General features: G+C 43.4%; 1 protein-coding gene across 5 annotated transcripts in view; it reads right to left on the reverse strand.

Annotated features, from left to right (window-relative positions):
- CTNNA3 (catenin alpha 3) overlaps positions 1-14,422 on the reverse strand; it is a 410,743-nt gene that overhangs the window by 43,524 nt on the left and 352,797 nt on the right. For all 5 annotated transcript variants that reach the window (XM_074544396.1, XM_074544398.1, XM_074544395.1 and 2 more), the window contains one exon: positions 7,681-7,862. In XM_074544396.1, the coding sequence (XP_074400497.1) occupies positions 7,681-7,862 (182 nt within the window). The remainder of the gene's footprint in view (positions 1-7,680; positions 7,863-14,422) is intronic.

The raw sequence follows: 14,422 nt of genomic DNA on the forward strand, positions 1-14,422 counted from the left end.
CCGGCCCAGAGCAATCAGCGCTGCACGGCCCAGAGCCCTCAGCGCTGCCCGGCCCAGAGCCCTCAGCGCTGCACAGCCCGGAGCCCTCAGCGCTGCCCGGCCCAGAGCAATCAGCGCTGCACGGCTCAGAGCCCTCAGCTCTGCCCAGTCCAGGCCCTCAGCACTGCAGAACCCAGAGTCCTCAGCACTGCCCGGCCCAGAGCCCTCGGCGCTGCCCGGCCCAGAGCCCTCAGCGCTGCACGGCCCAGAGCAATCAGCGCTGCACGGCCCAGAGCCCTCAGCCCTGCACGGCCCAGAGCCCTCAGCGCTGTAGCCCACGCTCATCGGACACCTCGCACAGCCCAGAGCCCCAGTTAAGCTCTGCCCAGCAGCCCAGCCCAGCCCTGGCTCACAGCTACAGCTGCCCCCAGCCCTGCCCTCCGCCTGGGGCTGACCCTGCCTTGCCAGCAGCTCCTCCCCCGGGCAGGCTCGGGGACATGCCCCAGCCCAGCTCTGCTCCCCTCAAGGGACCATGGAGCTGTTCCCTGCTCCTCCGGGCTGGGACAGGCAGGGGTTCCCAGCAGCCTGGGCTGCTCCCACACCCCGGTGCGGTTCTCAGCGCCCGCCTCGTCCGCACAGGGACCGCCCCCGCCCCTCCCTCAGGGGGCAGCCGGCTACGCCCTCACGGTCTCGGCACCTCGCTCCTGCTGCCCCGAGACAAGGAGGAGGGGGCTGATGATGGCAGTGCAGCAGCCCCAGCAGTGTGGCTGCCCTGCAGAACCCAGAGCTCCAAGGTTCCCGCTGCCCCTGCTGGGTGGTTAGCGAGCTGTGCCCGCCGTGCGAAGTGCTGAGCGCCCCGGCACTGCTGCAGGGCACCCCCGGCTCGGGCCCGGTGCCGCTCACACGGGCACGGCTCGGAGCTGCTGTGCTGGACCCAAAGGACATGTCCCACCACAGCCCGCCCAGATCCACGGAAATCTGCCCTGGAAGCTGTGCAATTACTGAACTCCTCTTTACACTCCTGATGCCTCTGCTGACAGGAGCTCATCCCTGAGAGCTCTGAAATCCCTTTGTCCTCTGACTGTAGCAGACCCTAAAGATGAAAGGCAGAAGATGGCTCTTTCCAGCACCAGACTTACAGCTTGTCACTAAAATAGGGCTGCATTTGCTGTAATGTACACTGTGATTTGTAGTCGATTTGCTTCTGGCCCTGGAGAGACTTCTGCCAGAAGCTACATAGATCTGTTTGTCTGCCTTATTTGTGACTGCTATATTTGAGTATGTCTCCATTTTATTAATTTGTTAACTATACATATGAGGCATGGACAATAGGTCCTCATGATCCTCTCTGCCCAACCAACAAACACTCAATCTCTTCTCTTTTTTTCCCTCAACTTTTATGCTAAGGGTTGTAGTACTAGATACTCTGAAATAACTCTTACACTAATTGTAATATTGCTAAGAATGCAAGGAATTCACTAAAATCTTACACAGGACTACAGGAAAAATAAAAAACAAGCACCAGCTGTTCCCTCTGGTTGTTCTGAGGATCCTCTGTGTTCAAGTAAATCCCAGTCACGTTTGGACACAGGGACAGGGAGGCTGTGTCGGTATTGCTTTGCCCTGTGCTTATCCACACATGAGGGATGACACACATCAGCACTAACTAAGGACTTCTACACAAACAGCACAACTAAGCCTTACTATTTAAATGGAGCACATTTTTTGGACTTCAATTTATAAAATTCCTTTAGGATGTGGAGCATGTAATTGCTCTAATCAGAGGAATTAATCTTCACAGCTTCCATGACTACAAGGCATCCTACAGCAAGCAAGAAATGATTCAGAAGTGGCTTCACACAGTCCAGCAGCAAGTCAACTAAACACATCACACAAGTAAATCATCACCAGAATTTTTAAGCTGAAGAGTTTTACACAACACTTTTAACCAGATGACTGGGAGAATTCTCTTTGTGAGAATGTGTCTTGATTTCTACCTGTATACATGAAATTTAGGAGTAATTTCCCGTTCTAGCTGCAAATGACTGTTTGTTTAAAATAAATTAAAGCATTATCTTAAATTCACTTTCATGTCCATATGAAAAAAGTACCATTCATAAAAAAGGTTCAGTTTCTGAGCCCTGCTACTTTTATCACAATCTGGTTTTCTTGCAGGAAAGTTAAGAATTTTTAAAAAATGGTTTGCAAGCATTGGCAATATAAAAAGTTGAAACGTAGAAAGGTCAAATGTCAAGCAAAAAGAATTTTTTGTCACCTTTCTTTCAACGGACTGACTGCAACTGTTAAGCTCAATAAAAAGACAGTGTTATGTTCATTTTCATTTCTGTTCCAAGGAAATGGAAGTTGCACGAATAAAGTACCTTTTTTAAAAACAGTTTTTAAATGAAAGAACAAACTGTGAATGCCTCACCCTTCCAAGGAAAGAAGCAATAGATAAACTATGAAGTAACTACACATGCTTGTCGTATAGAAAGATATCCAGGACATAATTATCCCACTGACAGAGGGAAGAAATAATAACAGAACATCTTTCTGTCCTGACTTTTGCTAAAGAGCTTTTATCTTCCCAGAAATTCCAAGAACAATTTCAGGGACTTGGGAGTGTCTCCTGCCTGTGCCAGAGCATTCTGAATGTCAGGTGCTGCCTGCAGTCAGCAGCAGCTCTCAGAGAAGAGGAAAATGTGTGGTTTGGCTCTGACAGCACAGGCAGAGAACAGAGGTGCCTAAAACGGTGGTGGTTAAGGAACAACAGGTGGCACAGAAAGAACAGAAGGCTGCAAAAACAAAGCTGCTGCAGGCTCTGTATGTACCTGTTCTCTTCCTACTGTTGAGGCTGACAGGCAGCTCCAGTTTATCCTTTCCCTTTAGTATTTCTACTCCAGTTATGAGTGACGGCAAAACCTGTTTCCTGACTGCAGCTGTGCATGAGTCAGCTGTACTTGGCCACAGAAATGCTGCAGAGGAAAGGAAGAAATGTTGTGCTCATTAGTTGGCCATGAGCTGCTCACTGTATTGGTTTACAAGTACTCTCCATGCTTTGTTAACCTGCAAAGAGCAGCCATGTGAAGGGAGTGCCTCTGCTCCAACACCCTCTGCAGCTGCACGCTGCCACACCAGAACCTGTGCACTGAGGGAATTCTAACTGTTTAATCCCTAGCAGGAGGATCTAAATCACACTGTGCATTCATGAGCTACTGTGTTTGTTTAATAATGCTAATATTGATGGTAATTGTGTCTACTACAGGAAAAATTAATCCACTTAGCTTGCAGGCAAATTGGATATATATAAATACTTGGAGTAACATTGTCATGGAGCCAAACTGTTAAATTATTTTTATTTCTTTAAATGTTTCTCTTTTGCTTCTAAGACTGATCTACCAGGTGATTTTCCCTTTGGAATAAGGGTTGTATAAAATAAGTCATATATTTGGATTTTATAATTTTTTTTTAGAAATATAATTATTGAAGGATGAATATTTAGCACTAACTATTAGAACTATATTGAGTAGCAACTGCCAAATCAGATTAAATACTTGCTGATGTACATATTTAATAATCAGCTGAAAATATTTCTACTATAAAAGTGGCAGAAGCATCCACAAAAGTATCATATAAAATATCACATTCTATGCAAGTATCATTAATAAAGACACAGTAGTAGTGTAAAGGAAATTCAGACTCAGTTTTTGGGACGGACAGGAAGACACAGATACTGGATCTGCCTTCAAAATCCTGACTTATTTGTGTAAATATTAGAAGCTCCGTGGCATTGAGGCAGAAGGAGCAGTATCAGCTGATTGTGCCACACAGTTTAAATTGACACCCTCAGGGATCCATCACAAAGCTGAGAGCCCGTGTTTATTTGGGAGCAACCCCAGCCCGAGGCCACTGCACACAGTCCTGGCAGGACAGCCAGGATCCTGAGCACTGCCCTGGCAGCACTGCAGCTAATGCAGTTCTGCTGCTCCTTTTCCCAGCACTTCTGTTAGCAAAACATTTACAACCTTCAATCTTTAAGTGATTTTTGATGAAATCATTTAAAGCAGAAGTTGTTTGTTCTCATCTATGGCTTATGATGCAAACACTGAGCAGCTATGGACTCTCAAAAGCACCCCAGATGCTTAATGAAACAGTGCTGAGCAGTGAATGCCCCGAGAGGAGCAGGGAGGGAAGGGAAAAGGGCAGTTCCTACATGTATCTCAAACTGAACTGTGACTGCAGTGATAAATGTACCATTGCCGTTTGTGGCCCTGTCAGACCAGGTCAGTGATGGGAATGAGACTGAGCAGGAGAGCTGGGATGTGGGACTTCCACGTGGGGGAGAGGAGCTGGATGGAGCTGATACAAATCTGAGGGCTAGGAGGGCCAGAAAAAGGCAAGGAAGGCAGCAGAGTTCAGGATGAAAAAGCAATGAAAATGTCCCACAGAATTTCAAAAGCATCTGGCTGCTGGATGGGAAGTAGGAGGATCACAGGTAACTCTGAAGTGGGAAGGGGCAGCAGGAAAAGTAAATCAAACAGTGAGTTATGGTGAGGAACTTGACTAGGAACAGAACCCTTTTCTGTCCTCTGCCATCTGTGTGTCTCTTTGAGTGCAGTAAGTGCAGAACTGCCATCTCAATTTGCTCTCCCAAGCAGAGACTAGAAGCCCAGATGAATTAAGGCTGTGAATTAGGACTGTGGCTATTACCAGGTGAGGAGCCCTGCCCCACAAGGTAACCAGGAGTACTACAGAGAGAAAAGTTTAGGCAAGCTGCAATCCTTGAAGTACTAGAGAATTACATTTAGTCTTACTACAAGGATAAAGGGAGACAGCTTTTGGAGGATGACTTTGCTAGATCTACTTTTTTCTTGTCTTGTTAATTTGTTTTGCTATTTTCACTATAGTTCTCATATTAACTCCAATACTGATGCCATTTTAGAAACAAATGTCAAGCAGCAAGAACAAATATGAGATGCTTTCTGAACAGTTTGCTGAGAGCTGCACTCTTTTGTTTAAAGAAAGTGTCCATTTGGAATCCAACAATCCACAGAAGGGGTAAGGGGTAAAAAGCCCAGTGATTCTCATTTAGCCTTTACACCACAGAAAAGTGACAGGGATAGTTCCAGAGCCTTCAAAAGGCACTGTGAATCCTGAATCCACGGGCTGCATGCTGTCAGGGCAGGCTGTGGAACATCCCAGCCAGGCCAGTCACCAGCACTGGTGTCTCTGTGGAGCATCCACAGAATCACCTCTGACACAGCAGCCAGCTCTGCCTGGGGTCCCAGTCTTACCTGAGCCCTGGTTGGAACTTTCCTATCATCAAAGTGCTGGGAAAATCCTGCAGAGACATCCTGCAGTTCTCTGTTTGAAGGAACTTCCTCTGGTGCACAGGGCTCAAACAGCAAATCTATTCTCAAAGCTTGATAGCAGAGCTCCCTTTATGCTTAAACTTCCTTCCTTCTTTTTCAACAGGACTTACAAGTTCCAGTGTTGTGATCCAAAGCACTGCTTGAATTAGATACATTCCCTTATATGAGCAAAAGGGACTTAGGCATGTTTATTGGCAAATATCTTTTTAATTGTAGGTCTGCTTTGGCAATGGAAAACAAGGATCCTGCTCCATTTAAACATAAAGCTTAGGGAAAAATAGAACAAACAAATGCAACCCTGGGATTTTCCTGTACATTTTTAGCCAATCAGGAGAGAAATTAGAGTATTTCCACTAAAATATTATGAAAACTGTTACAGCAGGTCAGGCCATTTCTTGCTATTTACTTACACAGAAGACAGAGCAAAAAACCCAAAACTTTGAAATCCACTCACTGAGATTAAATAACAATGAATGCAAGGTAATACCATATGAAGAACAGCAGCAATCAGCTTATGTAATGAGTGACTCAAATACACAAATTTACTATTTGTCTGAGTAGATTCTGATGTAACAAATACAAAACGTCAGGATCTTTTATTTCTTCCATGTTCAAGAACTTGGGAGTTACAGAGTGGTGAGCTCAGACCCTAAGGTGAGCTGGTGCTTGCTGTGCCTTCTGCAGTATTCATGCCCTGGGTTCCAGAGAAGGGCAAAGGAGCTGGGGAAGGTTCTGGAGCAGCTCAGGGAGCTGGGGGGGCTCAGCCTGGGGGAAAGGAGGCTCAGGGGGATTGTCTGGCTCTGCACAACTCCTGACAGGAGGGTACAGCCAGGGGGGACAGGGCTCTGCTCGCAGGGGACAAGGGACAGGATGAGGAATGGCTTCAAGTTGCACCAAGGGGAGGTTTGTGTTAGGTATTAAGGAAAATTTCTCCACTGAAAAGGTAGTCCAGCACTGAAAGAGGCTGTCCAGGGAAGTGGTGGAATCACCATCCTTGGAAGAGTTCAAAAACCTAAATCGATGTGGCACTTTGGGACATGGTGGTGCTGGGTAAATGGATGGACCCAATGACCTTAAGGATCTCTTCCAACCTAAACAACTCTGTGATCTGTTCCCAGATTCCCACAGAGCAGGAAATGAGGAGCCAGCTGTGCTTCTCAGCACATACAACTGCTACCTCTGATAAGCCACAAGAAGAGGAAGAGCCACAAGAGTTTGCCTATTACTCAGACAGATACAAATCTTCCTTTTGCCAGACTTCATCTGGCATAATTAAAGAAGAAACAGAACTTCTTACTGAAGGAGATATTTAAAAGCAATTTTATAATGGATTGCAGACTTCTCCATGCAGGTCTTTACCCCCCTCCCACTTGCAGTGCATTTGAAAGAGCCAGTGTGTAAAATGCATCAGCTGCCTTCCCCAGAAAGAGCCTGCAGCAGAGCCCAGCTCTGTCCCAGCTGGTTCAGCTCGATGCAGCCCTGTTCCCGGACACCCACCAAGACACAGAGAGAATGTTCTTTGTCTCTTGCACTAAAGGACTGATTTCAGGAGGCAGTAAGTGTCCTGCAAGAGTGGCTGTGTGTAACAGCTTCACTTGTCAGCAACTATTTTACTGCCAGCTAGACCAGGGGGGGAAAGGAAGTACAGACACCACCAGCAGTATCTTACTTTGTTATCATCAATTGGATGAGATTTACACATCATTTAATTCAGAGCACGGCAGAAAAAGCTCCTGCACTTAAACTTGTTTCCTGTTGTAAGGCCATCATCAAACACACAATGGCAGCAGAAAGAAATACCAGCTTTGAGAGCTATCTGCTCTGGTACTCTTCATTTTTTAAACTACATCTAGCAGCACAAGAGTTCTCATGAAAGCAAGCAACAGCAATAATGGGATATAAAATATGTATGAGTCTGAATGTGTTCTGTCACACATGGGCTCTGTACAGAGTGTTTCATGCTTGACAGCATGCTCTGATACAAGTAGACAGAACAACAGATGAGAAATCTACAGCTTAAAATCAAGATTATTTTGTTACTTTTTCCCTTTCACTGAGAGCAGAAATAAAAGTGCTAAAACATGTGCAAAAACCCTACCAACAAATTAATAAGAGAGGAGAAATGCAAAAAATTAGAGGTAAGCATAGTTCAAAACATCAAATCCCCCAATACTTCAGTGCTCCTACCTGATGTGTTGTATTAGCTGAGTGACTCAGCTTTGCAGAGATGCTGTGAGCTGACATTAAGCTCTGTATTTGCTGCTTTAACAGTGTGACAATGGCCTCCAGCATTTCTAAATATCCAAGAACCTTTTTTTAATGTAATTACCTTGTGAAGTCAGTCATCTCCATCATAATCACACACATCCTCTTGGCGAGAACAATTATGTCATTGCTGGTATCATCCCAGATTTCAATCTCTGCATCAAGCTTACTCTTGACTTTTTTGAAGTCAGCCACTTGCTCAGCTATCTTTTCTTTTTCAGCTTCTGGCAATTGAGTCATCTTGGCCTAAAACAGAATCATTTGATTTGTAAAACATCTATGTCAGAATATTTGAATTTTTAAACAAAACCACTGCACGTTAATAAATGCACAGTTTAAACACACTATGGCCTGAGCCAACTGCTTGAGTTTGAGCACTTCTAAATTTCAGAATTTGTATGCTCTCACTGGGTGGGGCCAAATAAATAACCTCAGTGTAATAGGGGAAGTGATGTTCCTGAAATCATTCATTTTAACAGCAAGAGAGAGATTATTAAATTCTTCCAAACAGTCTTGATGAAATATGACTGAAAAATTTTCCTGTTTCCTATGGCTAAGGAGCAGTTTTAGGTATGATACACATAAAAGTTACAAAATGCAGTATTTATTCAGGTACCAAATAGTCAGTGAAAAGGGTTAATTGTCCTGAAACACTCAGGTATGCATCTTCTCTCTTCTGAGAAGGTTCTATATTATCATTCTAGGAACTAAAAAATATTTATTGTTCAAATATGCATCTTCTGCCTTTGCAGAAGGCAAACAGGAGACAGAAATCAGGATGTGCATAAGATTACCAAAAGCCCCTACAAATGTAGCACGGTCAGAGAAATGTTTTTGGTTAACGCTCTCCATGAGCAAGATGACCAGCCTGCTGCAGCACAGGTTAGACTCCCCTCCTGTGCCACAACCAGGCCAGGGAGCAGCCAGGGGCTGGGACATTACACAGCCACATGAAGATCCTGGCCCTTCATCATCCTCCCACCCCAGAGAGAGGAGCCACGCTGGTCCTGATGGCTCTGCTGCCATGCTGCTCATCTCACACCTTCCCTTCGGGCTGCCAGGAACCCACAACGGCACACAGCAACTATTAACGCACTGTCATTACTCCATAATTACACAATAAATATTTTGTGACTTATTCTTGTTTAGAAAACATCGTCTACCACCAGTAAAATGGAAAGTTAAGGCCACAGCTGAATTGCTTCTAATTAATAAAATGGGCAATCAGTTCCATACATAATGTGTATGTGTTTTCAGAGATTTTATTTATGCTAGAAGCACTGTCACAGGGTTAGCTTTCTCACTTAGACAAATTACTGAAAATTACAGGTTTCCCAGCATGTACCTGTAATTGCAGTCACACACAGAATCACAGAATGGTTAAGGGTGGAAGGAACCATCTGACAGTGGTCAGAATTACCCTGCAGCCACAGAACTAGAAAGTACAACTATTTGCAGGCTATTTCTCCCATGTTGTTAAAAAACCCCAAAATGCCCTAGAGAGAGAAGAGAACTTTTATGATCTCATACATGTTTGCTGATGGGTGGATGTCTGTGGTATTTCCTAGCCTCCAGCTTCAACACTGTTTTGAGTTCAAGATCACAGGCCTGGATCTCAAAACCACAAGAAAGATGGCATTTTAATGAGGGAACTGTGACATACAGCATCCTGCTATCTGCCAACAATAATGAGCTTCAGGTGGAAGAGACATTATCCACTGGAACACAGGGCAAAGGAAATTATAATTCTGACCTTGTCTTGTCTCTCCTTTCCCTCATACTGGTTTAAAATCATGACCAATAAAGAAAGCAAGTGTATACAGAGCCTTTTAAGCATAGATTTAACTTTGTATCAAAATAACACAACAGTAATTGTGAAATAAAGATCTAAATTGAATGACTATTACATGAGTGCAGGTTCATTCTGTCAAGCAAGAAAAAATTATTTTTTCACTACTTCTAAGACAAAATGCTGTTATTACAGTAGCAGGTAACAGATTTAGGACTAGGTGAGAGGAGAAGTTATATCTGTGATATTTCCTTCCTTCTATTATTAAAAAAGTAAGGATTTTTTTTCTTAAATTTCCCTGACTTAACTTTTCTGAAGGCTGTTTCTCCCTGGTAGCTTGAGTCTCCAACACTGCAGTTTGCATCATTGGAGTTGCCACATTTGCCACCTGACTGACCCTGTGAGACTGGTGTTTCCTTTCAAACCTTTCCATGTTTCAGTCAGTTCTGGTGTTTCCTTTCATACCTTTCCATGTTTCAGTTCTGGTGTTTCCTTTCATACCTTTCCATGTTTCACTCAGTTCTGGTGTTTCCTTTCATACCTTTCCATGTTTCACTCAGTTCTGGTGTTTCCTTTCATACCTTTCCATGTTTCAGTCGGTTCTCCACCAATGAAACTGAACTTCTAAGGCCATGTGAGGACACATGGGGAGGTAACTAAGTGGTGATGATTTTGATTCTTCTCTCCCTGGTACACTGCTGGCCAATGACATCCCAACCCTAAGAACTGGCTTTCTGCTACCTTTGTCTCGGGCTGCTCTCCAAGAATCTGACTTTCACATAAACTTTGACTATGCTCCTAAAATCTCAGACTGACATGTTTTTTGTTTCCTGATTCCTAAAACCAAGTGACAGGCCAGACCCACACCAGCACCATTCTTACCACTTACAGGGACCAGGAAGCAAAGAAACGCAACAGAAAGCAGCACAATACATTCAAGTAAAATCAAAGAATCTCCCTTGAAAATTATTTAACACTTCCAGCTTTGCAGCTGCAAAACGTCATGTAACTATAGAGAAGAAAAGAGGAAAACACTGTTTTTCTGCACTTTTTTAGGCTGCAAGGAAACAAACCCCAGCTTCCCAAATGAGCACATGGAAAACTTCTCAGAGCTTTTACATGCAAGAACACAAAATAACCTGCTCTTCATATACTGTAGTTATAAGAAAATGCTAGAGATCTCAGAAAAACAGATTTGTGTCCCTACTTTGTCTTGGGAGCTGAGGCTTTCATTCCACCAGAAGCCCTCTGGCCTGTTCCTGCTCTCCTGCTGCAGTCAGCTGAACATTTGGTGAAAAAGAACAGGACCCCTGTAGATCCCTTGAAGTACAGCAGTATATTTCAATCATGCTGTTTCACAACAGCTCCAATCATGGCTTTTAACTGGATTTTTCTTGAAGAAACTTTGCAGAGCACTGTCATACAACACACACGTGAGCTGAGCCCTGAGCTGGTGAGTGACATCCCTGCTGTGGCACGAGGTGACCCCTGAGGTCCATCCCAGGCTAAACCATTCCTGAGCCTGATTCTGTTTGAGTGCCAGGGTGTTCCTAAGTGAATTCATGGAGACACCACTGAGTCAAAGGGACTGTCAAAACGAGCAGGACATGTCCACTACCTTTTACTGCTACTTTTCCTACTGAGGGAATCAGTTTGTGAGTTTGGATGAAGAGGTGACAGAGGTATGTTGGATATCCAGCATTCACAGCTAAGTGAATACACACCCCCAGAGATGAACAGTGTGGGTGTGTGATGCTGACAGAGGGGAGAGAAGCTCTGTTTCTGTCAATACTTTACTGCCTGCTGTCACCAGCTGCCTTCTCCCCATTTCAAGAATTGCAGCAAGCCTGCTGAAGTGCAGCATTCCTTAAACAAGTTCAGAGAGTGCCTCATTTGTTCTGCCATGACAGTTCTGCTGCACTTTTAGATGCAATATAATTGGATAAACCAGATGAAAAGGTGAAAGTGTTGGGAGATAGCAAACAAAGTGTTTAACGCCATTTTTGCATCAGCCTTCACTAAGAAGATGATGCAAGTTTGGCATATTAAATGCAATTTCTCTTTGTCCCAGGGCCATAGGCCCATAGATGAAAAAGCATCATGCCCTGAACCTGGGCTTCACCAGAGCTTTGCCACTGGCTCTCATGGCATCCTTACAAATCACCTGGAGAAATAAGGTCTAGATGTAATCTCCAGTGGGTGGATGTAATATTGGTTAGAAAACTGCTTGCAGAGCACTTATCAAGAGCACACACTGAGCCAAGGGATCCATCAGGAAAAGCTGTGAAGGGAGCAGCATTAGTCAATGTTCCCACAGAACCAAGGGTCCACACTGCACCCTGGCAGGGGAAGTGGCCTGGTTTACAACTCCCAGTGCCCTTGAGATCTAAAAACATCACAGGGTGTAGTGCAGCTGAGACAATGACAGAGTTTACCCCTAAGAAAAATCACCAGCACACACACAGAACTGAGACAGAAGCAGCCATGGGCAGCTGTGTGGGTAGGAATTTGTGGCTGGTAAAAGGCTGTGCCCATGGCAGAAAGGCAAACCTCATACAAAGCTCCTTGTGAACTACGCACACAGCAGGAAATACTGCAAAGCTCTCACTTGTGCTGCTGAGATCACATTTTGCAATATAAATAGTCTGGACACAAAAATCAAGAAATTCATTAACCAGCTGCAGAGCACCCAGAGGAGACAGAGACTAAAGGAACATACAGGATACTCCACCCTGAAGAGTAAATCAAGGTTACTGAAGTTATTCAACCTGGAGTGTCCAAAAGAGGCCATAGAGAAAGGATGCACAAGTACATTAAAAAAATACATACAGAGAGGAACTTCACTCTGTGTCCATTCCAGATGAGTGCTAACGTGTTAATTGCAACCTATGAGGTATAAGGACAAAAACTTTCCAAAAAACCATTAATTCCAGTAATGAGCTAAGTAGAAAGAGCAATAGAATTGTTCATATATATGTGTGTGTCAAGAAGAACTGCATTTATTCTGCCCTGGGCCAAATGGCTGGATTAGCCAAGTTCTTGAGGTTCTTTCCAGCTCTACTTTGTAGAAGTATATAATATACTGCTGCAACCTTGAGTATTTCAGTAACTTAATCTCTTTACGGAAATTGGGTTAAAAATTGGCAAGAAAATTAAATGCTTTTGATAGATCATGACTCCTGACAGGGAATCTTTTGCTATGTATCAAGTGTCAAAATTACTATTCATAGAACCTCCTCAAAATTACAGTAGTTATCTTCATTATGCTTGAATTCTTACCAGTATTTCCTGCTTGTGCAGGGCTTTGATAAAAATTCAAAAAAATATTCTGAAATTGGATTTTTTATTAACAAAATAGCACACACTTCCTGTTAATGCACGTCAGCATTTCATTAAATGTAGGAACTTAGACATACAGTATTTGCCACTTGAATAAAAATTGCTAATTAATCTGATGGCAAACCTAGCTTCCCTTCTAACTACTTTTAATGCAAGTATCAACAGTTCTTCTTTGTCTCTGCTGTTTTATCCAGGCTTCCCTCTTGGAGTTTTGTAGATTTTTAGAGCTATATAGTTAATCGTTGTATTTAAAGTGCAATACAAATACAACAATGAAATAACTTAGCCTGGATTTTCTCATTCACAGAACACAAACACACTGTATCAACTCTTTTTCAGCCCAGAATTGTTGCACAAACACAGTGTGCAACAAAACTGTATAAAAAATTATTTTAATCCCAGACATTTTTGTCCATGCATTCATAAAAGTTCTGTAAAAAAAAGTTCTATATGCAGAACTCTGACACAAAAGATGTGGGTGTGTGGCTGCCTAAAAGAGTTCTGCTCTTGCCATCCCTAAGAGGATTAAGTTGTGAGGTAAAACATTTTGCCTCTTCCTCAATATCATCACCTTAACCTGCAGCAGCAACTTTGAATTAAGCTAAGCTGTTCTTATCACTAATTTAGTAACTTCAAACACTTAAAGTAATTTTTCCTGATCATTAACATGTACTTCGTCCTCTAAGCTGAAAATTAACGGGGCAAAATCTTACTTACTCCTCTCTTCAACACAGAATGCCACAATAACAAGGCACTAGCTCCCTCAGAGGAATTCCACTCATCATGGCAGCATAAATAAGTCTGAGATAGACTTCCAGAGCTGACCACACAAATTACACACAACCACCAGAGGAAGAGCTAACTTCAGCTGGGAAAACTGCATTAGTTCTTGGATCCATGAGCAGTACCTGTTCCTACAGTGGCTAAGGGATTGATCCCAAGAAGTCTCTTCTTCAAGGATGTAAAATCATCCTACAAATAATCATCAGTATTTTTATCCAGTTTGAGTACCCAGAGAACTCCCAGCACACTGCCCACATTGACCTGTATTCCCCAGCATGGGATGGTGCCACAGGCACTATTATATTCATCTCGGAAATAGGAAACTATCTGAGGGACAAGATCAATGAAGTAACATTTTCAAGATGAGCGAGGAAGATCAATATGAGGTCAAATCCCAGCCTTACTATCTCACACCTAATCTCTGCTCTCTCTCTTTATGGAGATAGAGTCTGAAGGTGTGATTAATAATACATGACTTTTTCATACATAAGGGAAACAAGATTTGCTAGTTAAGATGTAGCCTTTGTTACAAGTGGCATACACACATCACATCTGGTTTTATATGTTGTGATAAAAACAAAGAAAAAAGGCTTCAGTTCCCCATTGGAGCAGTGAGAGATGTGACATCGAAGAAATTACAACACTCTTGACAAAGCAAGAGGAATCAAGAGTGCCCCTGTGCAGAATGAATATGGAGCCAGATATGTATAAATAAAACTGAATTATTATAGCTGAAATGCCCAAGAGAAAGAACTCAAGGAGGAAAAAAGGCTGCTCTGCAATCTTGCCAAAGGACTTCTGGAACACAGTCATTCCTGGTGTCAACACCGCACACAACAGCCTTCCAACAGGACACAAAGCTGCTGCACCCCACAAACCACACACTGCCCAAAGC

The sequence above is a fragment of the Zonotrichia albicollis genome, chromosome 7 (assembly GCF_047830755.1).
Source record: "Zonotrichia albicollis isolate bZonAlb1 chromosome 7, bZonAlb1.hap1, whole genome shotgun sequence".
NCBI lineage: Eukaryota > Metazoa > Chordata > Aves > Passeriformes > Passerellidae > Zonotrichia > Zonotrichia albicollis.